This window comes from Megascapheus bottae, unplaced genomic scaffold (genome assembly GCF_031878675.1).
Source record: "Megascapheus bottae isolate mThoBot1 unplaced genomic scaffold, mThoBot2.hap1 H_1, whole genome shotgun sequence".
In the NCBI taxonomy this organism is placed as follows: domain Eukaryota; kingdom Metazoa; phylum Chordata; class Mammalia; order Rodentia; family Geomyidae; genus Megascapheus; species Megascapheus bottae.
The window spans coordinates 3070643-3095090 of NW_028327858.1; the positions used below are offsets into that span (position 1 = coordinate 3070643).

Genomic DNA, 24448 nt, shown 5'->3' on the forward strand with positions numbered 1-24448 from the left:
TTTGGGGTAATTGTATTGATCTATCATACCTTCCCATCTCCAATCTCTTTCTCACTGTTTCCCTCTCTTTCTCTCCCCTTTCCCTCTCTTTTTTTCTCTCCCTCTTTCCCCCCCATATTTTTATCCTCCTCCTTCTGCATGTAAAACATACCACAGCCTTACTTCAATCTATACCCAGGATTCCCAAGACTTGGCCAGTGGCTCTTTAATTTTATGTAGAATTACATTAGAGACATATAGCAGATCTAAGCACTCTTAGAAGAAGCCTGGTACAATGTGAAGTCAGGCTTTGTTGTTAGAATGTCTAATCTGAATTCTGAGCCTTCTCTGCCTTCATTTCTCCATCTGTAAAATGGGTTGTTATCATAATGCTAGACAGAAACTGTGTGTAGATGAAACCTCTCCCAGTACCATTCCTGGCTGTAATAATGCTCAGTGGTTCTCATTTTGCAGACATCTGTTGGCTGAGGTGTCTGTCGCAGTGCTGTATCTCTTGGTGTGGGAGGGAAGAAGGTAGTCACTCAGCCTTGTGGCGTGAGCCAGAGTCTTCATCTGTGAGACTAAGATTTGAGTCTGAGACTAAGCTTTCTTTCCTGTCTTCTAGAACATGAAGAATCTGAGTCATGAACGAACAAAGAACACCTAGAGGAAACCATCTCAGAGGGCATAGATTTTGGCATAGTGGTTTTTTTATGCTCTAATTTTAGCCTCTCAATAAATGTAAAAAAAGAAGGAGTTTCTAAAACGCAGGAACTAATGTGTTTGGTCCTCCTTTTCAGCACACCATTCCCAAAAGTTAGACCCCCAGGGCAGTGAGAGTTGCTATATTTTTTGAGGGGGGAGGGAATGGTAGTTCTGGAGTTTGAACTCAAGACTTGTTATTTACTATCCGTCAGCTACTTGAGCTAGACGTCCAGCTGCCCTTCGTATTTTTAATTTCTTTCAAAGGTGAGAGTAGCCAATCATTCATTAGGCTGAGCCATAAAAAGCAAAGCCTCAGTCCCTTGGCTTCAGGCCCTCAGACCCTCTGTTTCTTAAGGGGAGAGGCAGCCATTAAATAGGTGAATGAGGGCTGTTGTATTTGCCCAGGGTAGGAACGTTGGATTAAGGGTGGTTGTTGTTGTTGTTGTTGTTGTTGTTGTTGTTCTTCTTCTTCTTCTTCTTCTTCTTCTTCTTCTTCTTCTTCTTCTTCTTCTTCTTCTTCTTCTTCTTCCTCTTCCTCTTCCTCTTCCTCTTCCTCTTTTTTTTAAAGGCAGGGAAATCTGGGGCAATGGGCCCAGATCAGACACAGAAAAGGCCATAGCATTATTGGAGTTAGACTCCCAGAGTCCATATCCCAAGTAGCCTGACACCCATGCAGGTGCAGAGATGTCAGGCGGGGGACACGTGGGGCCCTCCCCGCCTGTGGTGAATTCACCCTTGGGTAGGAGGGCCACAGGAAGAGGGACTTCCGCCCTTAGAGTTGCATGTTTTATTTACACCTAGGAATCCAAAATCAGTTGTGCCGGAACAAAAGATACTAGGGCCACACACAGGGTTTTGAAACTGGGGAAGGGAAGTGGAGCACGTTCCTCGTTCAGTCAGTGTGGAGTCACAGTGCACGCTCTTCCTCTGGAGGGAAGTTCTCACTGACCTCTTCTGCCCTCTGCCTTTTTCATTACAGGTTAACTGCAATGGCTTCACCATTGAAGACGAAGAACTTTCTCATTTAGGATCAGCGATATTTCCTGAGTAGGTTGAGTTTGACTTCCATTTCTTTCCTTTGTACTTTTAATAGCAATTCGATCTCTTTTCTAATTTTTACATAACCCACCCATGTGGCAGACATGAAGCTCCAAGTAAATTAAGATAGCTTTTTAATCTGCTCGATTTCAAAAGATTTCCCCTCCACTTAAGGATCCAAAGGCAGTAGTTAAGAGAACAGTTGCTGTTGAGTCCTGCTAAGCAGAGAGCTGTTATTAAGGGATATTTGATGGTGTGCAGAGGCACAGCCACTGCCCTGCTGAGAGATGTGCTTTCTGCCTGTCGCTGCTTCTGGAAATCTTTGGGTTTCTTCTGCTCAAACCGAGACCTTAATTGCTAACCAAGAATTACCCATGGGCCTGGTAGAGAGTAGCTAGGCATCTTGTCAACTCTCCCTTTTGAATACTGCTGGTTCAAAAAAAACATTTCAGTAAAAAACTTAATTGTTCTTTGAAAATTTTCCTCAAATAATTCACTACTTTAGCTTGGTCTCCTTTGAAATTTTTGTTTTTCTTTTTTTCTTTTTTTCGGCTTGAACTCTGGACCTGGGTGCTGTCCCTGAGCTCTTCAGCTCAAGGCTACCACCCTACCCTTTGTGCCACTTCCGGTTTTCTAGAGGTTAATTGGGGATGAGTCTCATGGACATTAGTGCCGGGTTGGCCCTGAACCTCCATCTTCAGATCTCAGCCTGCTGAGTAGTTAGAATTGCAGGTGTGAGCCTCCACACCTGGCTGAAACTGTGATTAGCTCCTGGACAAATAGAGATCTTGGTCACTATTTTGTAGGTCGCCAGGTGAGGCCTTGCCCTTGTCTTCCTGCTGGAATAAGGGGAGAGTTTATAGAATGATTCCTACACCCCAAGGAAGTCCACACAGTAGATGAGTTCCATGAGCAGGAAGGGTGCTGGGTACACACTACAGTATGTACTGTACTGTAGGGGACACAGATGTCACACAAGCACAACTCTTACACACACACAAGCATTCACACACATTCACTGCAGCGATATCCCTCCTCCTCTCTTATGTGTTCTGAGCTGCCAGCTCCGTGTACCCAGCTCATTGGTGTCTCTTGAGCAGCTGCCACAGGCTGAGTTGGGCCAGAGTAACCAGAAGCCGTAGTCTTTTCCCTGAGGCCAAAGTGTTGTCACCTTGCCATTTGAGTTCCTCTAACAAGGACAGAGGTGCATCTTGGGAAAGTCTTTTAGACTTTTGCCATGAGGGTTCTGGTGACAAGAGCGCAGCTCTATAATTTTGGTAGTAAAACTGAGCTCTCAGTGTTGGAACACTTCTCTCCTGAGAGAGGCAGTGTTGGAGGTGTCATGCTGTCCTGCAGGGTCAAGGGAGTGGCAAGTTGTTTTAGGATCTGCCTTAGTGCATGCCCCCACTTTTTTTTTTTTTCTTTTTCCAGTCAGAGCTTGAACTCAGGGCCTGAGCACTGTCATTTGGTATTTCTCAAGGCTAGAGCTCTACCACTTGAGCCTCAGCACCGCTTCTGGCTTTTTTTCTATATATGTGGCACCACGAAATTGAACCCAGGGCTTCATTCATGTTAGGCAAGCACTCTACCACTAGGCCAACCTCCCAGCCAGCCCCCACTTTCTTACAGAGAGTCCCCAGGAGTTTATGGAGAAGTTGATTCTAGAACTCTACATGGACTGTAACGCGCACCTTTCCCTTGTCTTTGGTTTTAGCTCTTGTCCTGGGGCCTGGGCCTCACTGCACTGCCAGTACTGCTGGGGTATGTGTGCAAGGAGGGTTGTCTCTCTCCAAGGATGAGACTGGAAACTGGCTCCCTGTTAACCCCAGGCACAAGCAAGGCCCACCACGTGCTTCACTCTGACCTCTAGCAAGCAGGAGGAGAGGAAGCCACTGGCTGGGACTTACCACTCCCAGGGAAAACTTCTTCATTCTCACTCCAATCCCCCCCCCCCCCCCCCGCATCCTTAGGGCAAGCACACAAAGCATTCTGGTCTCTAAAGGGTCCAGGCAGGTGGCAGTGCCCATCCAAACAGCACTACTTACGTCTACCTGGTACCCACAGGAGAGAATGAGCCCCAGTTTCTGGGCAGTTTTAATTGGGGAAAAAATCCCCTTGGGCTGAAATCATATCGGCATTGTGATTTCAAAGGCAGTATTTTCAGAGATCAAGCACTCTTTTCCCTGTAGTTTAGAAATTTCTGTTCTCAGAACTTTGACCTTGATATAATCAGAAAGCTCAAAGCACGTCGCATAGGCGAATCTCTCTCTCTCCTCTCTCTCTCTCTCCTTCTCGTTGTCCCTGAAAAGCAGACAGTGAGCAGCAGGAGCAATAATGTCCCAATTTTCCAGATGAGGAAATTGAGGTGCAGAGACTCAAACAGGCTTCTCCAGGGCCCTCTGGGGATCACAAGCGCTCCGTCACTCAGCAGCTGGCATTTCTCCACATCTGAAGAAAGCACATGAGGGAGGGACAAGCCGCTTAGAGAACCCACTTGCGAGCCGCAAGCCATTTGTCTTGTCACCTGTGCAGTGGAGTGGCAGTTAGCCATGGGGGGTGGGATTTGAGTCCTGCATGTACTAGGAAGAAATATTTGTGGAGTGTGTTGTTTTTGTTATCATGTGGTTTTGCTTTTAGCCTAGGTGTTGTTTTGAACTATGGATTTCGCTTTTTATTCTGATTAAAGGCGTTAGGTATTATAAATGCATTGCATTGCAGAACAATTTGTCAGCACAGTCTAAGCTTTCTATTATAAGTACGTATTTTTTAAAGTCTTAAAAAGCCAGGCGCTGGTAGCTCATACCTGTAATCCTAGCTACACAGGAGATGAAAGTCCTTGAGACACTGTATCTTCAGTAAATTACTCAGAAAATGCCAGAAGTGGGGCTATGGCTCAAGCTGTAGAGTGTTAACCTTGAGCAAAAGAAACTCCAGGACAGTATCCAGGCCCCAGATTTCAAGCCCCAGGACCACCACATAAAAGATTTTAAAAAGTCTTAGGAAAATTCAATTCCTCCAGCTCAACTAGAAATGAAGAACTTCCATCCCACAGACTAGATAAAAACCACAACAGGGTCTGAGTTTATGGTTTAGTAGTAGAGTGCTTGCCTAGCATGCATGAAGCCCTGGGTTCAATTCCTCAGTACCACATATGAAAGAAAAGCCAGAAAAGGTACTGTGGCTCAAGTAGTAAAGTGCTAGCCTTGAGCAAAAAACCAGAAGCTCCAGGACCATGCCAGGCCGTGAGTTCAAGCCCCAAGACTAGCAAAACAACAACAACAACAACAAAAAAAAACCCCAAAAGCAAAGCCAGACAGTGTCTTTTGGTACATGGCTGAACAAACATGAATGTTTCTTCTATGCTTATTGTTGACTCCCTTCAGCCCTTCTACCTATGGGTAATTTTATGTAGCCCACAAATAATATTATAAATATCCACATGGTCCTTGCGAAAGAAAAAGCTTTCCATTCCTGATAGGTCTTGTCTTCTGGTTGATAGTGTGGCACTGATGAATCATAGCTGTTGCCCCAATGTCATTGTGACCTACAAGGGGACCCTGGCAGAAGTAAGAGCTGTGCAGGAGATCCACCCAGGAGAAGAGGTGAGTGTGCTGTGCACGGCTATCATCAAAGGTCGTACAATGCCTAGGACTCTGAGTTCAAGCCCCATGACCACCACTAACAACACAAAAAAGTCTGCAGGGAGACCATTGCAGCACAAGTGAGTGTGTTTATGTGGCCATCCTCAGGCCTTCTGGGGATGAGTGCTCAGAACTGGGAAGCCCAGGCTGGGGCTTCTGTTGGGTGCTAGCCTTTTCCTTATTTAGTCAAGAAGGAACAAGCAAGGGGGGCATTCAAGTTACATCATCATTAGCCCAAGATTTAAAGAGACACCACAAGAAAGGAGGCAGCGAAAATGACCAGATTGAACATTTTCAGTCTCTTTAGATTCTGCAAATCCTTGTTTTCAAACAACTGACTTTCAAATCCTTGCCTGTCTGGCCCACTGCCTCAGAGAAAGGTCCAGAGTATTGTCTGAAAAAGAATAAGCAATCCACAGTAGCTGAAGAGTCACTCTCACAGTGGTGTCTGAATTTCACATCCTATGACTTCCGCCTCTGTGCTTGCAGTTTCCTTTTGAGGAATGTGATGCGAGTGGTCAGAGGTATGTATGTCTCAATAGGGAAACAGAGGCAGCCACTGGGCAAAAGGCCCCACCAGCCTTTTCCCTTCACTTAGGCATATGGAGACAGGCAGGCATTCCGTTGCCGCAGGGACACTCTGTTCTTAAGCAAATCCCTCGCAGGGCCTGGGCATACTTAGGGACAGTAGTCATGTACTTTGGGTTCAATTTCATGTTACTTGCAATGCTATTTTAAGGTACATGTCTAGTTATTTTGCATTTTACAAGTATCTGTGGGTGTGGCAAGGGATGAATGCTGGACGGTATTAACTAGCCCACCGCTAAAGCAAGACAGCTTTCCTGACCTTTCTTAAATGTCTCCTGATGAAGGTGTCCTATTTGGAAGCAGTCTATCTAGGTTCCACTGAGCCAGATTACCCTGCTGCCTGCTTGGGAAAACAATTAGGGGAATATACATACGGCTCAGGATCCCGACTCCTAACAGGCTTAGTTTGAGCCCTGAGTCTGGAGTGGCCTTTGTCGCCATCTTCTGGAACCGCCTGCTTGTTGCACAGTGTCCATCAGTAATTTCAGAGAAATCCCAGCTAACGCTTGCCACATGGGAGACAATGGCAGCTGCTGTTACTGCCTGCTCTCACAGGCCTCCAATGTGGTGACCTTGTTTTGGGGAAGTCAGGATTTTGGAGGTGACTTGGCCTGCAAAAAGGAAGGCACTATCCCTCTGGGCTGTCAGAATGAGCTATGGCATACCCCGTCCTGCCCTGTGGGTTGAGGAGACTTTGACCTTCATTGCAGCCCCAAGCGCTGGACTTTGGTTCCTGCCTGATGGGGCCAGAGGTCACCGGCACACTGGATGGCTTCGTGAAATGCGTCTGTTCAGGCAGATGCGTGTCTGATTCTGCAGGCTGAGCAGCCACTGCTGTCCCCATGAGGAGATGACGGATGTCTGCATGCTGACCTCCTAGTGTGCGCCGGACCCCGTGACCAAAGGCCAGGAAGACATGGCATAGGCCCTGGCCACACAGTGGTCATCAGTGTTTCCTTCAGCAGACTGAGGCTTTGCCTTCTTGGACCCTAGGTGTTTACCAGCTATATTGACCTCCTGTACCCTACAGAAGACAGAAATGACCGGTTAAGAGACTCCTACTTCTTTACCTGCGAGTGCCAGGAGTGCACCACCAAAGACAAGGTCAGTTCACGGAGGGGCCCCTGGCGTGGGCTGCAGTCTGCTCCAGGATGCTGCTGTACATGAGTGCTCCTGGGTCACCGAGTCCGTGTCCTCCTCCAGTCCTCCATGCAAAGCCAGCCAAAGAGAATCCTGGTAGATCCATCTCTGCTCAGATCTGCACATCCCCCCACCCCACTATATAAATAAGAGAAGATTCTGCCAACTTCCTGTTTCTTAAAGAAATGCATGACTGCCCAAGTGGGGCATAGTGATGCAGGCCTGTAATTCCAGCTGCTCGGGAGGCGCAGACATGAGGGTCACAAGTTTGCACAACCTTATCTCAAAAATAAAATTTCTGGGGGTGAAGTGAGAAGGAAGGGAGAGAGGGAGGAAGGAAGGAAGGAGGTGAGGGAGCGAACTATTAAAGGGAGAATTTTCTCCAGCATCTGGCTGGCGAGGGCACTTCACATCTGTGCACTCTTCCTTCAGGACAAGGCCAAGGTGGAAGTGCGGAAACTCAATGATCCCCCAAAGGCAGAAACCATCCGAGACATGGTCAGATACGCACGCAACGTCATTGAGGAATTCCGGAGGGCCAAGCACTACAAGTATATCCTTTCCACCTTTATAGTCCAGAGATTTTCCCACCTGATGAGGCAGCAGGAAGATGGGAAGGGGGAGCTGGAGGCAGGTGGGGGTGAAGAGTCTGCATAGCAAAGGAGAAATGTCTCCTGGGAAATGTGTGCAGATGAGTTGAGCACCCACTTGTGGTTGGTGCCTTTTGTTCTGAATTCTCCGTGGCCGACTGCTTGGTTTGGGAGCTTTGTGTGGTGGAAGACAGAGAAAGAGTTCCTTGGAAGCCCTCATTTAGTGAATATTCTACTTTCAGCCAGACCCTGCTTGTGGTAACTGGCTCCAGTTCTTCCGCTCTGTGCAGCAGGGGAGGGCTAATTTGTTTCTGTAAGAAAAGGGCCATTCCATTTCCTCTTCTGTAATGTACTTTGCTGGGAAAATAGGCGGAGCTGTGACTGTGTACCTGGCACCCCTCTTGGGCCCTGCCAGTCACTTCCTTGACACCACAGCACCCCCTAGCGAGCTGCTGGAGATCTGCGAGCTCAGCCAGGAGAAGATGAGCTCTGTGTTTGAGGACAGCAACGTGTACATGCTGCACATGATGTACCAGGCCATGGGTGTGTGCTTGTACATGCAGGACTGGGAAGGGGCCCTGAGATATGGACAGAAAATCATCAAGCCCTACAGGTGATTGTTCTGGGTGTTCTGCACCTCCTGGAGCCTAGGGTAGAGCCCAGGGTAGGGATGGGGGTTGGAATGTGCACCAGTGGCTTTCCTGCCCTCCTGTCCCATGTTGGCACTTGCCAACAAGAGCTGCAGCGCCTCGGGGACCCCATGCACAACTGTAAGAGTAGGAGCCGCCCTGCTGGCCCAGGCCAGTTTCCTCCTGGCCAGCCCAGGATGGAGACTGAGGTTACTGAGGCAAGGCCCATCGAAGGCCTGTACCTACTTATTTCCCACCAGTATTGAAAGGCTGCTGGTTTGCTTCCTTTCCTATCCACTGCTTTCAGGTTAAATGGCACTTAAGAAGCAGTAAGTGGGGGGTGAGCAGTGATGGAAACTCAGGGTTTTGAGCGTCCCTCCCCCCCCCACTTACTGATTCGGATCTGTGGGCTGGTGTGGTATTTAAATCCTCTCCTGGGGTTTGAGTAAATCAAGATAGATTTTAATTTGTAGTAATAATGCCTTGGCCAAAGGGAAATGCCTTGCCGTGGATGTTATTAAGCCTTAATGTGGGTGATAAAGAAGAGTGACTGCTGCCTTCCGTGGTCTCCACCCTGGGATGGGGCAGTTCTCATCCCTGGAGCTCTCCTAAAGGCCTGGGCTTTATGAATGCATGGTGTCTGCCTCACAACGTGAATTAAAACTCGGGGAACTAGACTAAGCAATTGCTCTGTAACATCAACATCCCATAAGTTTCTGATGGGCCTGAGAAGCTCACACTTTACGCCTAGGGACAGTGAAGTTTGTAGTAGGTCTGAATTTCTGCTTCGAGCTCTTCCATGTTACCCCGCTGTATCCTGAGGAGCCAGCAGGGGGAGCCCAAGGGGAAGCCAGCTCTTGGGAACAGAATTTGGGTAAATGGGAAACAAGCTCAGCCTTCTCTCAGAGGTCTAGGAATGGGCCATGCTCTGGTCTCACACATTCCTCTCACTGTGAGATATAGAGGAAAACACAGTCAGGCAGTGACTCAGCGGCTGTTTGTTCAGCAGGGACTGACTGTGTCAAACTCTTCCGTAGTGAGCCAGGTGTGGCCTTCTGGAGGCCGCTGGTGCCTGGGCTTCCTCCAGGAAGTCAGCTAGAACAGATCTCCTGGACTGATTTTCAGGACAGGCAGAGTGGAGCAGACTAGCTGTAACCAACATCTCTCCCCCCCGGTGTGTGTATACACACACACACACACACACACACACACACACACACACACACACACACACACGTGAACTGGATCCTGCTTCAAGAGAAATGGCTCTTGGTTAAGAAGACTCCATGAATCATGGCAGAGAAAGAAATCCTCCAAGATTCCCAGCCCCTCTAGAAGACATAGGCTTCAGAGAGCTTACATTTTTACTGAATCCAATTTGTATCATAGGTGTTACAGAAAGTGCTCTTTGTGCGTCTGCGAGCACTGACTTTCTGATGGGAGGAGATGAGCCTCCTTGCTGCCCTCGGAGAAGGGGCATTTCTTTTAAAAGATGTTTTCCTAGAAAAATCTGAACTGGCAGTATATATAAAATATTACTATATTTTTTTATAAAATAGAATTTCTCTAGCAGTTTTGATGTGGTTTCCTCCAGAAGATAGAAACGACAAACACAAACTACACACACAGACTAGAAACATGGGTGAGCTCTCCGCAGGTGAGGCGCACTGACCCGGCCTCACTCTGCCTGCGACCTGCGAGGGTCACTTTGAAGAGCGTGGTCAGGAGCCCTCACCTGCAGAGCAGGGGGCGGGAGGCTGGGGAAGCCTGTGACAGGGCCGCCTCCTCTCTCTCCTTCTTCCAGTAAGCACTATCCCGTGTACTCCCTCAACGTGGCCTCCATGTGGCTGAAGCTGGGCAGGCTGTACATGGGCCTAGAGAAAAAGGCTGCCGGAGAGAAAGCCCTAAAGAAGGTACTGCTGGGATTGCAGGCTGGGAGGCGGCAGGAGCTTCAAGGCTCCTCACCAAGTGTGCTTCTGTCTAGGCTGGCCGGGGACTGAAGAAGCAGAGGGTGGCTAGCCCTGGCATACAGGAGGACATTCGGCAGGGAGGGGTGGGATTAGGTGGGGAGCCTGCATCTGGGCTGGCCCATCCCTTGGCGGGGGAGGGAGAAGGGGTGCCGACCTTCCACCGCTGACTCCCTTCCTCTGTGATTGCCATGGAAATGGAAGGAGGCGAGGCAGCTGGCTGGGCCAGGAGACCATGATGGTAGCTTTTCCATTTACACCTTAGATTTAGAATTATCCTGCCCAATCATAGTGGAATCAGAGAGTTGGGAATGTGGATTGTGGTTCAGTGTTAGGACTGGTGTGTTGGCAGTTTCTAGAGTGAATTTAACACAGTAATGAGATAGACTTCCATGGTGAAGAAAGTGGGTAGAGGAAGGAGAGAGACCTTTCTGGGTTGCATGCCCCCATCACCCTCCCAACCCTTCATTCATGCTGAGACCCAGAACCCAGGCAGCATTTATCCTTGATATTGGACAGCTGCCCTGTGGGCCAGGGGATGAGGCCCAAACCCTGGCACTACACAACTTAGAACTATCCTCCAGTACTGGTTCTTGTTTTTACCTAGGAGTTAATGACCCTAATTTAAGGGTCAGTCTATTGATTTACTCCCACGAGAGACTGATGACAGATTTTAGGGCTACAGGATGGGCTAAAGCCCAATCCGCCACATTCCCCAATGTCATACTGAGCTATGCATGAGAATGGGATACGGCTCTACCAATGTCCCAACTTGAAGGGTCAGGGTGTAGTCAGGACAGAAATGGATTTGTCACCTACAATAACGCGTTCATTGTCTTAGTGAGATGGAGAGAAATGTAGGCAGCTAAGTCACAGTTGGAAAGCTTGAGTTTGTCTAGAAACATCTAGAAGAGTGGGGAAACCAGGTACAGGTGGCTCACGCCTGTAATCCTAGCTACTCGGAGGCTGAGATCTGAGGATCATGTTTCAAAGTCATCCGGGGCATCAAAGTCTGTGAGACTTTTTTTTTTGGTCAGTCATGGGACTTGAATTCTGGGCCTGGGCGCTGTCCTTGAGCTCTTCAGCTCAAGGCTACAGCCCCACCTCTGGAGCCACAGTGCCACTTCTCGTTTTCTGGTGATTAATTGGAGACAAGAGTCTCAAGGACTTTTTAGTGCCTGGTCTGGCTTTGAACTACAATCCTCAGATCTCAGCCTCCTGAGTAGCTAGGATTACAGGTGGGAGCCAAGGTCCCCGGCCCATGAAATCCTTGTCTCCAATTAACCAAACCAGAAGTGGTGCTGTGGCTCAACATGGTAGGGTGGTAGCCTTGAGCTGAAGAGGTCAGGGAAAGTGCCCACGCCCAGAGTTCAAACCCCATGACTGACCCCTCCCCCCCAAAAAAAGTGGGGAAAAGATAGTTACAAAGTCATTTTCTTTATATTGGGTCCACTACCCGGATATGATATGTTTGCGGAAAGTGGTGGTCTGCAGTAGAGCCTGGATGATAGCTGGTTACCAGATGGATTATGTTTCCTTGTTTGTCAAAAGCCAGACTAGGGATGAACAAGGCTGTTGAAGGGTGTACTGTGTCCTGTGTGGTGAAGGGGGCGGGGTCAGGCTGGAGAGGGCGGAGTCAGGATGGACATGACAGGGAGGCTCACTGCCATTGTCTCTCCACCTCAGGCTATTGCAATCATGGAAGTAGCTCACGGCAAAGATCATCCATACATTTCTGAGATCAAGCAGGAAATCGAAAGCCACTGAAACTATGCAATATGCCTGCTTTCACAGGACTGGAGGGCTTCAAGTTCTATGCACACTCCAGCATTTCTACAGACTCACTGGAATGAAATACTTCTTGCACCTCAGCCTTGCACACTTTGAGGTTGATCTTAATCTTCAACCTTAACATTAAGTTATTTTAAATGCTTTATGTTATTTTTTTAAGAGGTAATGGCATGGTCTTATATGATTTGGGCAGATCAAGTTTTAAAATGCAATTATTTTCCCCTCATGCCTATTGTCATTACAAAACTATCTGAACAAACTTGAATGATGTAAGAAAATAAAAGACATACAGTTACTTAAGGTCTGTGTTTTCTTCTGTCTGGGGTGCGAATTCTTGTCTTTTCTGTGGCGACCATCTCACTGTAGAGCTCCGGCTGGCCTCCCTCCCAACTTGTCTTTTCCGATGCTGGGATTACAATCATGTGCTACCATACCTGGCTTTGGGAGGAAGATTTCTATGTGGTGGTGGGATCCAGCTGTGGGTAGAAGTTACACCTGGCCTCCATCATGCAGTGAGCCCCAGGCCTCTCAAGAGGAGAGCGTCAGGAGGAAGAAAGTGGTGGAGAGCAGCCAGCCGACCTGGCAAGAGGACATGTCCATTTGCGGTCTCCCTCTGGCTTTCCATGCCTCTCCCCCAACTGCTGGCAAGACGACTTTCCATCTCTCATTCCACTGATTGTTCTGTGCAGTGCTCTCCTTTTTTGGAAAGACTCCAGAGTAAGCTTGAGGAGGGGGAAAAAAAAAACCTCCTTACCAACCCAGTGTTATGAGCAAACACTGATCTCTATCCACAGAGCCAGTGGAACTCCAGCTCCTTGCAACCCCAGATCCCAGACGGCAGCAAGCTGGGGAAGTGCTTTGGCCACCACAGTGCTGTGTGGAGGACCCAGCGCTGCTGAGTTCAGGGCTGTTTCCTTAGGAAAGAAAGAGCCTTGTACGCCAAGGAGAAGTGCTGCCCAGTTAGGTAGTAAGCAGAGCCTGGTGTCATAATCTGATACTCTTCCCTCTCGTTCCCCTCCCTAATTTAGCAGGTAGAATGCATTCTCTGGTCTAGTCCAGGCCAATATACCATTTATTGAGCACTTTATGGAAAACACTGTATACTTCTCCAGTGCACAGAAAAGACTAATACTCAGCCAGGGAGCTGAATGTTTTAACAATGCATATTGAGACCAAGACATGAGAAAGGGTATCAATGTATGTGAAGTAATGTACCTTCTATCTGGTGAATATAATGTAACCCTTCTATTAATTACAATAAAAAATGTATGGAAAGAGTGCATATTGACAGTTCTGTGGCCATACCTCAGGTGAGCTTACAGTCATTACCCATCTTTAGAGGTTTTACAAAATTTATAAAGCAGTGACTTCATTACAATGTATACTGAAATGAAAGACAGCACTCTTCCTCACCAGCTGGTGATGAAACCACTGTAAACAGTTGGATGAGATTCTAGTTTTTTCCATGCCTGTTCTACAAAAGCACCATGGAGGTGGCCTTCCTGCTGTGATATAGCCACGTGGACATGTTTTCATGTCCACAGTTATTTTCCTTATTCCTTTTAGAGGCAGAATACTGCATTCAATTCATAGGTCACAGTTTACTCACATGTCTCCCCTTAATGGACATGTTTGTATCCAGGTTGGTGATAAAATACCACAATGTATCTTTAAACACATAATGCTGATGGGTGCTGTTGTCATGGAGGGGTGGGGGTGGGGTTGTAAGATTCCTAAAAAAATTTCAGAATCAAACTGAATTTTAACCATTTTTGAATAGCTATATTTCCTTTAAAGAAGTTGATGTTTATTTTTCTTCTTGGCATTTTAGCCTCACTGGATCTCTTTTCATCCATCTCTATATGTAAAATAACCAGTTCCCTGTGTACAAGGCTGAGCACTTTTACTTAGAAATGACTGTTTCTATGAATTCACGGCTCAGGTGTTGTTGGGGTGGGGCTGGGTCTTACCAGCCACTTCCCCCACTCCTTGGGTATCATGTGTCCCACCTCTGACCCAGTCTTCATGTGTCCAGCCGTGGGTCTGAGGTCTTGCCCCATGAGCCCTCCCTCGTTGCTTCAGCTAGTCGCCATGGCAGACCCCCCATTTCTGTTTGACCATTGTTTCCATCTCTATCATTGATCATTTTTCGTAAGGTGAGAAAATAGAGAAGCCACATTTTTTTTTCTTTTTTCCCCCCAGTCCTGGGGCTTGAACTCAGGGCCTGGGCACTGTCCTTGAGCTTATTCAAAGCTAGTGCTCTACCACTTGAGCCATAGCACCACTTCCAGCTTTTTCTGTGTACATGGTAACCAAGGACTCAAACTCAGGGCTTCATGCATGCTAGGCAAGCACTCTACCACTAGGCCAAACTCCTAGCCCCAGAAGACACATTTTGAAGGATCAAAGGAGTCTTTATCAAAAGGCCGGCAGACACCTGTCTCAAAAACCAGCAGCCAGCAGACACTTAACACTGTTAGCAAATAGCCACGAAAGCCAGAGGGGGGCGGGGGGAAGACTTAAAAACAATACCAGCAAAAGCAATTCAATTCAGAGCTGGATTGAGAGGGATGCCATGGTGACCAGAGAAGACAGGAGACAGACACACAAACATGGAGAGACACGGCATGGTACCTGAGCTGGTCTGGGGCACTAGACTGACAGGTTTAGTAACCTATTAGCCAAGGGTGCCCCTACCTCCCAGGATTCAGACACGCCCAGCACCCTCCCCCACCATGAAGACAAAATGCAGGACCCAATGGCTCTGTTTTACATTTAGTGGCTCTCAGAACTCCAGGAAGGAATTGGAGTTGACACTAGCAGTTTAGAGGAAGAGGGGAGGTCTGGAAGTGCCTTGAGCACAGGAGCTCGGGGCTGCATTAGAGCTGTGTGTACCACCTTCCCATCACACCTGTCAAGCCCGGGTCAGATGTTCTTCCAACCCCACTGTTTGGGAATGTGAGAGGTTAATTACATAAACATGATGGATTCCTCACTGGCACTTGGCAGTTAAAAATCCAGCTCCAGCTCCAGAAGTTGGGGTGTGGCGGGTAAAAGTTCTAAGTGCCTAATGCAGGTTTGGTTTTTTGGTGAGGAGCTTCCATCCTAAAGGTCTTAGGGGCCTGCCAGGAGTGGCTTCGTTAAAACAAAAGAAGCAGGGTAGCTCAGTGGTGAGGTGCTTACTTATAACGAAGGAAATTCCAAAGGATCTAAGAGCTGTGTGCCAGGGGGCCAAAGATGAAATATCTCTTCTAGGATACCACAGTGACCATTGCCTTGTCCTGTTTTCCCCAATTTATTAGTTCAGTATGTAGGGAGGAATATGTGTGGTCTTTATTGAAAATGTTTGGGTTTTTTTGTTTTGTTTTGTTTTGTTTTGCCAGTCCTGGGCTTGAGCTCAGAGCCTGAGCACTGTCCTTGGACTTTTTCAAGGCTACAGCTCTACCACTTGAGCCTCAGCACTACTTCCGGCTTTTTTCTATGTATGTGGTACAGAGGAATCAAACCTGGGTCTTCGTGTATGCTAGGCAAGCACTCTACCACTAGGCTAAGCTCCCAGCCTGAAAATGATTTTTTTTTTAATCCTGATTATTCTTATCATAAGCCTTGTGCAAAGGCAGATGTTTTTTTCATCTTTTGATGAACTAAACCTTTAAAAATCAGACTTTGATATAGCTGCAATTGTTTAATAATAAGGTGTCAAATTGCTCTCTTTGAACATCTTGTAATCACTGCTCCCTTGTATTCAAATCATTTATTGAATAATTCCTTTTTCCCTGCTGACTCTGAATGGCAACACTGACTTTCCCCAGGGTTTTGCCCTCCTTTCTTCCATCCAGCTATATTCAGGTGAAAATGCTCTTATTATTGTATGGAAAAACATTTAGTATCTGCTTAGGGCTTAGCCTTCTGTGTTCTGGTTTTTCTAACTAGTCCTTGTTGCTGAATTTTTTTTTGTTTATTGTTTTTATTTTGGGACTTGAACTCAGGACCTGGATGCTGTCCTTGAGCTTCCCTCTGCCCCTCCCCCGAGGTTAGCACTCTCCCACTTTGAGCTACAGTGTCACTTCTGGTTTTATGGTGCTTAGTTGGAGATTATGAAATAAGGAGACTAAGTCTAACTGGTGCCATCTTGTCTTCTTGATAGAGGAAGGGAAGTTCCACCCCCTGGTGCTGGGCATGCCTGAATTCCTAGAGGCAGGCTGGGACTTGGATGATAGGTTACTAGATCTGTCAGTCACCTTGAACTCATGAGACTCTCCAGTTTCCTGTGACCCTACCCTGATTCTGACCCTATTTAGATCCAGACCAGCTCAGATGCCATTATGCCATGCCTCCTGTCTTGTGTCTCCTGGTTTTCCTCTGCTCACCATGGCATCCTACTTCAGGTCTCCATTGGAGTTGATCAGGCTTGTTGGTATTGTTTTTCTGCTTTCTTTCCTTTCCCACTCTCATGGCTCAATTTTCTAACAGCGTTTATTGTGTTCAGGACTGCAGGTCACCGTGACAAGAGTCTACCGGCAGTCACCAGTTTTCTAATAAAGACTCCCAATTTCACCTCAAAATGTGGCTGCTCTGAGTTCTGGCACAACACACACTCTTGCTCTAGTATGTGGCAGAAAGCATATTTTCCTATACACCTTTGGCTATGAGTAAGGGATCTTTCAGTGGTCTAGTCAGCGAATACCTATTCCATTCACAAAGGTGGAAGAGTTAGAAGATTAATTTTTCTCTGAAAAAAAAAAACAAAAGGTTTTATTGCATATGGAAAACAATAGATATCTTTTACAAAAGTAAGGTTAGAATAAAGATCTCACATTCGAAAAGGCACATAGGAAACATTTTACAGTATCGGGGCAGTGAGAACATGAACAGGGAACAATATCTAAGTAAGACTTTATAAAAACAGACAGGAAACAGTGCAAAAAATACTGTCAAAGTCAGTTTTACACACCTTGTAACGATGTATACAACTGCCAAGCATAAGCTTATTTACTGATATAAAAATAGCACATAGAAAACAGCATGCATAGTTTTATTTAAGGCTTCTGACACTATTCAAATGATAGGGAGCCTGTACCAAAGGCCAGCTCACATGACTTGACAGCATCACTCCCCCACTGAGGGAATGTCTTAGGAACTTCAGTCCCTCCTCACTTACAAATGGAATTTGTGGTGGCCTAAGGTTCCATCTTGCAAAGCACTAAGTGGCCACTCCAGGAAAATGAGTTCTTGGGATTCCACCTCCCAATAAGGAATGCATTTCTTTTTTAGAACAACAACTGAATAGGTACGCTGGTTGCATTTCCAGGTCAGCCCTCAAAATCCAACCAGATCTGACACAGTCCTGTATTTCAGTAGGGCTGGAGGCCTGCGTCTTCTGTGGGCTGACCCCAAGACCCCTTAGAAACTAGTTTCTTTCTAAGTTGGGAACTAGGCTGTACAGCATTTCAAAACAAAATCTGTTAGGTATCTAATATTTATAAGCATACCAAAATCCACAACATTTGACACAACACAGACCAAAGAGCATCAAAATACTGAATTAAGTAGCGATAACAGTCTAGTGAAACAAACTAGGTTAGGCTAGTATCTGAAGTAACCCAAGTTACAGAAGATTATACACTAGTCACCTGCATATGTGAAACCTTCTTTATTCCACACTTTAAGTATCCCCAAGCAGGACCCACAGTTCAACTATTCAAAGAACGAAGGACATACACAGTACACTTCATCTCTGGGGAGAAGAGTAACTTTGTATCTGGAAGGATAAAGCTAAAGAGATTTTAGGATTGCCAACAGTGGCAAGAAAAAGTTCAAAGCCGATTGCAATAAAATTTTACAATGTTCAAGTTGAAAAACAAAAAGGCTCTGAATGACAGTTTTCACTTTCATGTGAAAGGTTATTTATGAGCTCACATGGCAGTTGAGGGAGATTGGAGGCCCCTGAGAAATGTGGAGAATGCCAGGCACCCCTCCCCTGATCACCTGGCGAACCTCAAAGCAGCAAAGGTTCCACCCCAAGGCACAGAAAATTCCCAATCCAAGTCCCCTAAGCCTTTGGTTAGAAGAGAGAGCATTTGTGTTTCCCTGAAGGAGGAACTCAGGGGAGGAAAGGTTAACTCAAAGTTGGGATGAAGAGGTGACGTCTCCCTCCCAGAACCTAAGACTGCTGACAACACCAACAGGTGCCCCTGGCTCAGCAGGAGGCCAGTCTACACAGGTGCAGTGATGAAGAGCAGCAGAGTTCAGCAGGAAGAAGCTAGAAACGAGCTAACGAAGCCATCACGCAACATCACCACATCAAAATGGTCTCCTTAAACAGCAGTGCAGAGATCATTATTGCAACAGGAATGGTATCAGCCTCCTTTTCTTTCATTTCTTCCAATACTGGGTAAGAGTTCCTACCAACCAGAAAGCAAAAGAGTGGGCAAGAAGAACAACTTACTTTGGTTGTTTCATTTGACGTCCCCCGAGGTATCTACCGCTTAAGCTATGCCTTCAGCCCAGCATTTTGTTTACAATGGACTTTTCTGCCCAGCTAGCTTCAAACAACCATTCTCAGGATCTCAGCCTCTTGAATAGCTAGGGTTACAACAGCTCACTTGCCAAATTTAATTCCTTGAAACCATAGGGTTTTCTAAAGGTGAAAATTAAAATGAAATGTACTAACTGTACACGTTTATATTCTCTGTTACTGGATTTAACTCTTTTCGTAGCAGTTACACAGACAAGGTAAGTAGGAAAAAGAAGAGGTATACTGCTGAAAGCTGATCCATAAAAGCAACATTGAAAAGCACAGAGCAGCAGAGTCCTAAGTCAATGAAGTCCCCTAGGAAAGAGGGTGATAACATCAAAAAATGGTACCCCCTATTTTTGCCTGCAATAAGCCAGGAAATATTGAAGCCACTGTACTTCCATTCCCCCAGAGTTGTGTCCTGCACATCACATCTTTCTTGCTTGGAGGTGGAAAATACTCTTGGGTCCCCAGGGTCACCGAGCAGAGGGAATAGGACTGCTGGTTCTGGAGGCTGCATGGCTAAGTGGAACCCTCTGCTCACAATGCTGCAATGAGGAAGCTGTCAGTGGTGAGAGGGAGGGTGACCCTGAGCTGCACATCCAGGCACCTGGGAGACTCAGCAGGAGTGACAGAGCCCTGACCATCATCCAGCTGCACAGCTCTGGACACAGGGAAAGGCACCAAGCCAGGGTAAAATGGACCATGGCAGTCTCCCTACGATGCACTTCATGGTTTCCAAAACTAACATCATAAAAGCTGAAGAGGAGGAGGAGGAGGAGGAGGAGGGGGGGGGGACAAATCCCAGGGCTCAGGGGGGAAAAGTGAATCCTAAAAAATTTTGGTAGAAACTTCAGGGCTGATCTAAAAACTCTTCCTGATTCTTCTTTGCATAAGCTTAGGGTACCTTTTGGAAAGAATGCTAACTGGCAGCTTAGCATAGCAGATAAGGAACTTTCTACCTTCACTTGTTATATATACACACTGCCCTGGTCTCCCTCTCTCCTGCCTTAGTTAAGTGTCTTTCTTTTTTAAAATGGAAAAGGCAAACAAACTCTCAGATGTGTATCTGAACCAATACACAGGGGTCTATGGAATATACTGGTGTCATTTCCTCAAACACCTCCCCCATGACCCATAGAGCTTTCTAGTTTCATCTTGAGAAAGAAGCACTATACTATTGAACTGGAAAGGATCTGATGGGCAGTATACTAGATAAAAATGTTTGAGGTAAGCAAAGCCGGGAGTAGAGAAAATGGTGGAGTACTGACCAGGTAAGCTGGTGGATGAGTTTCACAGAAGCCCATAAGTAACACTTGACTTCCAGAAAACACATTTGGGTTTGGCAGAATTTGGTCAATCACACTCACATTTCTTCTAGGCATGTTGCTATAATTTTCTACAAATTTGGTTAAGTATGGTGTTCTGCCCCTGAATGGTTTAGAAGCTAAGAAAAGCGAAACCTTCTACTTCTTTGCACAGAAATCTACCCTACGGACCAGCTGTGAACGATTTCCATCTATTGTCATCTAATTTGTTGCTTACAAGGTTGCAGGCCATTGGAAGACATGTAGTTTTCAAAGATCCCATTTCTCTATCTGAAGCTAGCTGAGTTGTTACTCTGCTCGTAAAATTGCTAAATAAGAACATGTTAGATATCTAATTTTTAAAAAGTCACTGATAATAAACAGCAGCAGAAGCATCTTCAGTCAAATGAGGAAGCCGAATCCCCACAAAGGGCCCCCTTCAGAGCTCACTGGTGACTGTTTGGCACTTCCCAATAGGAAAGAGGAATGAATGGACACTAGCATGGATCAGAGCCAATCACAATCCTTGAATTTACGCTCCTGGCACCCATTCTGGAATGCTTCTAAAGTGGTTGATAGCCTCCTCAAATGAAAATCAGTACCTATACTGGCTTTTCCCATCACTTGCATCACTGGAAACGGGACAGATGAGAAAGTTTTTTGCTTGAGGGCACCTTTGGGTGATGATGTCTGGTCATGATGCACTTGAATCAGCTAAGATTTTATAATAATGGTGTTTATATATCATGGAAGGACCTCTGCTTGAAATCCCGTAGATGGCTAACTCAGCTCATCAGGATGGGCATCTGAGGGGAAACACATCGGTCTACGAAAGCTTCCAGTGTCATCGCCTCAACCCTTTTCCAGTTTCATCGTGACAAAGATGTGCTATATTAAATTGGAAAAAAAATTGATTGGCAATACACTAGATAAAAGTGCTTATTTACCTGAGAAAAAAGGTGGGAGCAGAGCGAAGAATGATTTAGTATGTTACTACCTCTGCGAAGAATGACTTCCGAGACTCAGAAAATGGGCCACTCTTTGGGCAGAGCAATTGTCACAGCAAGAACAAGGTTTATGGAGACCTTGGCTGCCTACTGCACATGCTTTTTTGTGCCCATTAGCCTTTACAGTAGAGAAAAGTATGTACTGCCTCAGGCAAAGACACAAATCTCACCTACTAAGTGAATCCCTTTAAAGTTTCTGTATTCACAAGAGAATAGGCTCAATTACTGAGAACCCAATATGGGTAAACCAAGCTAAGACAGAGAAGATGATAAAAAGTAGCTAGCTGGATAAACAGACTGACCCGATGTGCCCATGGGGGCTTGTTTAGAACTAAAAGCAAAAGCTGGTTAAGGCAGGAAGAGGGTTAAATGAATATGGCAGGTAGTCCAATCCCACAGGCCCACCCCGAGCACAGACTACAAAGACCTCAATCTGGGTTAATGGAGAAGAGAGCCAGAGACAGCCATGTGATTCAGGTTAGACAATGACAGTGTAATTATAATTAGAAAACAGTCCACCCCAAAAAAGAAATCTACACAAGTTACTAGTCCTTTTTGCCTTCCCTGACCTTAGGGCTTATCTTTGTGTGTGAACAAAGGCACTAATTAACCTTCACTCATATACATGAATGAAAGAATGAATGACATCCTCTCTAAACACAGCAAGGAGGCCCTCCTTCACACTATGCAGAGTAAGAGCTGTGTAGGATATGAGGGCTACCAGTAAATACTACCTAATACCCTTAAACATGGGATCTCCTTAGAACCCTATAAAACCACATTCAGCTCAGCAGGACACCACATTTCAGCACCCACAACCTAGGATCCAGGAGAGTAAGGATAAATCCTTTGAATTAATAGACCCAGATGAGTGCAAATGAAAGAAAGAAAAGATACCCATTGGTGGCTCAGTGGCTGGAAGGTGGCTGAGGGCTTTGTTGTGAGATAAGACCTTCTATTTCCTCTATGTTTAATTTTCTCCCTTCAAATCCAAACTACAGCAATAGACCCTGACAGCTCTAGCTTCAGACTTGATACATCATCAGGAAGTCATTCCAAATGCTCTAACTAGATAACTAATTTAATATACTTTGCTTCAAGGTTTATTCCTTGGCTTGCTTCCCAGATAGAAAGCATCTCTGGGCAATTATTACGCAGATGTCACTTAAAGGACTTTAAATGGCTGCTGATAATTTAACTGGAGATCCGTTGGCATTGGTTAGAGATGTGAAAAAGAATACAAATGTGCTAAAGATTCAAACGCATTTTGAAAAAAAAGAAGTATGTGGAATATTTTAAATGTTTTCTTTTGGATTGAATGTTGCCTAGGAAATTTGGTATGAAACCTAGGAAACTGGGTATTAAACTTACTTCTTCCCTGTACCTTCTGTCTCATTTATGCATCATCACAAATGCACAAGGTGCATCATTAATTCCTGTAATAAATTCTAGTAGCGTAAGGTTGGAACCGTGGATGATCTTAAAGCCCCATGAGCTGCAGGTTCAAAAGGCATCAGATCTACATGCTATTCACATGAGATATTTTTAACGGTGCCCACCTAGGACTTAGAGATAAAAGATAAATATTGACATCCTTCATTATACCAGACACTAAGAAACAGAGTCCAACAGTTAGAATATTCCAAGAATAAAAAAAAAATCTCTAAGGAAAAGAAACAAATGAGCTTCTCTGTTCACTGAAAGTATACAAGATACCACTGGTTTTGTTTCTCAGAACGTGTGCTAAAATTTAGAATTTACAAAGCTCAGCTGAAATGAATATTACTCCTTGACTGATATAAAAGACAAGGGAGGAAAAGAGAAAGAAAACTCTCCATCTCCAGATACCCTGAGTCTACATGTGCCCAGAAGGGGAAATGGGTTCATTTTCCAAAGGGAAATCTGCTTGCATTGCAATCTATTGCTATTTAGGGAGAGTGATTCACAGGGCATGCTCTTGCTCATAGATACAATGTCATTCTCTACCTGCCCTCACTGTCTTTTCAGCACAGGAAGAAAAAGGAAAGCAGATGCAATGGAGAAAGATATAACTACCATAGCCTATTCTAAAAAAAAAAACCAAAACCAAAACCATAGTTAAGATTATGGCGAGGTAGGCCGGGAGTTTGGCCTAGTGGTTGAGTGCTTGCCTAGCATGCACGAAGACCTGGGTTCAATTCCTTGGTACCACATACATAGAAAAAAGCCAGAAGTGGTGCTGAGGCTCAAGTGGCAGAGCTCTAGCCTTGAGAAAGTCCAAGGACAGTGCTCAGGCCCTGAGCTCAAGCCCAGGTTATGGCGAGGTACTGGTGGCTCATCCCTATAATCCTAGCTACTGAGCAGGCTGAGATCTGAGGACCATGGTTCAAAGCCAGCCTGAACAGAAAAAGTTTGTGAGATTTTGATCACCAATAAACTACCCCCACCCTCCCAAAAAAAAGCTGGTGAAGTGGGACTGTGGCTCAAGTGGTAGAATACTAGCATTGAGGGGGAAAAAAAAACCCTCAGGATAGTGCCCAGGCCCTCAGTTCAAGTCCCAGGACCCAGCCTTCCACACAGTCTTCAACCCCTAAAAGCGTTATATTTGGGAAACACTAGCTATAGAAAGGAAAATCCTTCAAGATTCCAAAAGACAGAAAGTGCATGCAACATGATTTATTGTGTACTATGCTAAGAAATTCAGAAAAAATGCTGGCCATTGAAATCATGAGAAACAAAATAAGCACTGGGCTTCAAACTGAGGGTGGAACTGGCCAGAATTGACCAGAGTGATCATTTTTTATGGAGAAAATGGTAACAGTAGAGTACGGAAATATGTAAAGGAAAAATTCACAGAGAGAGGGAAGACCTGGATTCCAGGGTCTTGGGTGGGATCACTTTATTTTCTTAGGCAAAGTCTGGAGATGACATCAGCACAGTGGCCTGGGAACCTGGTATCTAAGTGCTAAACAGCTTTCAGAAGCTAGTTTCCAGCCAGATGTGCTGGTGACTCAGGCCTGTAATCTTAGCTACTCAGGAGGCTGAAATCGGGGGAGAGTAGTTCAAAGCCAGTATGGGCAGCAAAGTCTATGAGACTTTTTTTTTTTTTTAATCTCTAATTAACCAGCCAAGAACTGGAAGTAGAACTCTGGCTCAAAGTGGTAGAGCACTAGTCTGGAGGAAAAAGAGCTCAGGGACAGCACCTAGGTCTTGACTTCAAGAACCGTAACTGATCTCCCCAACCCCCTCAAAAAGAAGCCATTTCCTCAGCTGCTTTCTTTCTAATCTTTCTAATGAGTTAAGACTTGTAAGATTTGATAGATGAATGAAGCACACTCCAAATCTCAACCTGTAGGCACCTATCCATTATGCACACAAGACTCAATTTAAATAGGACAGTATCAGAGCCCTGCCCAGCTCTGGTCTCTTCTTATTCTGGTTGTTTAGCCTTGCTCAGTTAGTCAAGAGACCATGATGCACAGCTGTCCCAGCCCAGGGACTTAATGCCACCAGACTGGGACACACAAGCAGCTTAGCCAGGGTGCAGTCACAAGCAGGGAGGGCAGCAGA

The 24448-nt window shown here is 45.8% G+C and overlaps 1 protein-coding gene across 1 annotated transcript in view; it reads left to right on the plus strand.

Annotated features, from left to right (window-relative positions):
- LOC150039000 (N-lysine methyltransferase SMYD2) overlaps positions 1-12363 on the plus strand; it is a 54552-nt gene extending 42189 nt beyond the window's left edge. Inside the window, exons 6-12 of the mRNA XM_090328111.1 lie at positions 1664-1731; positions 5222-5324; positions 6945-7055; positions 7524-7644; positions 8120-8294; positions 10115-10223; positions 11964-12363. Coding sequence (XP_090184237.1) covers positions 1664-1731; positions 5222-5324; positions 6945-7055; positions 7524-7644; positions 8120-8294; positions 10115-10223; positions 11964-12044 — 768 coding nt within the window. The 3' untranslated portion in view covers positions 12045-12363. The remainder of the gene's footprint in view (positions 1-1663; positions 1732-5221; positions 5325-6944; positions 7056-7523; positions 7645-8119; positions 8295-10114; positions 10224-11963) is intronic.
- The last annotated feature ends 12085 nt before the right edge of the window (positions 12364-24448 follow it).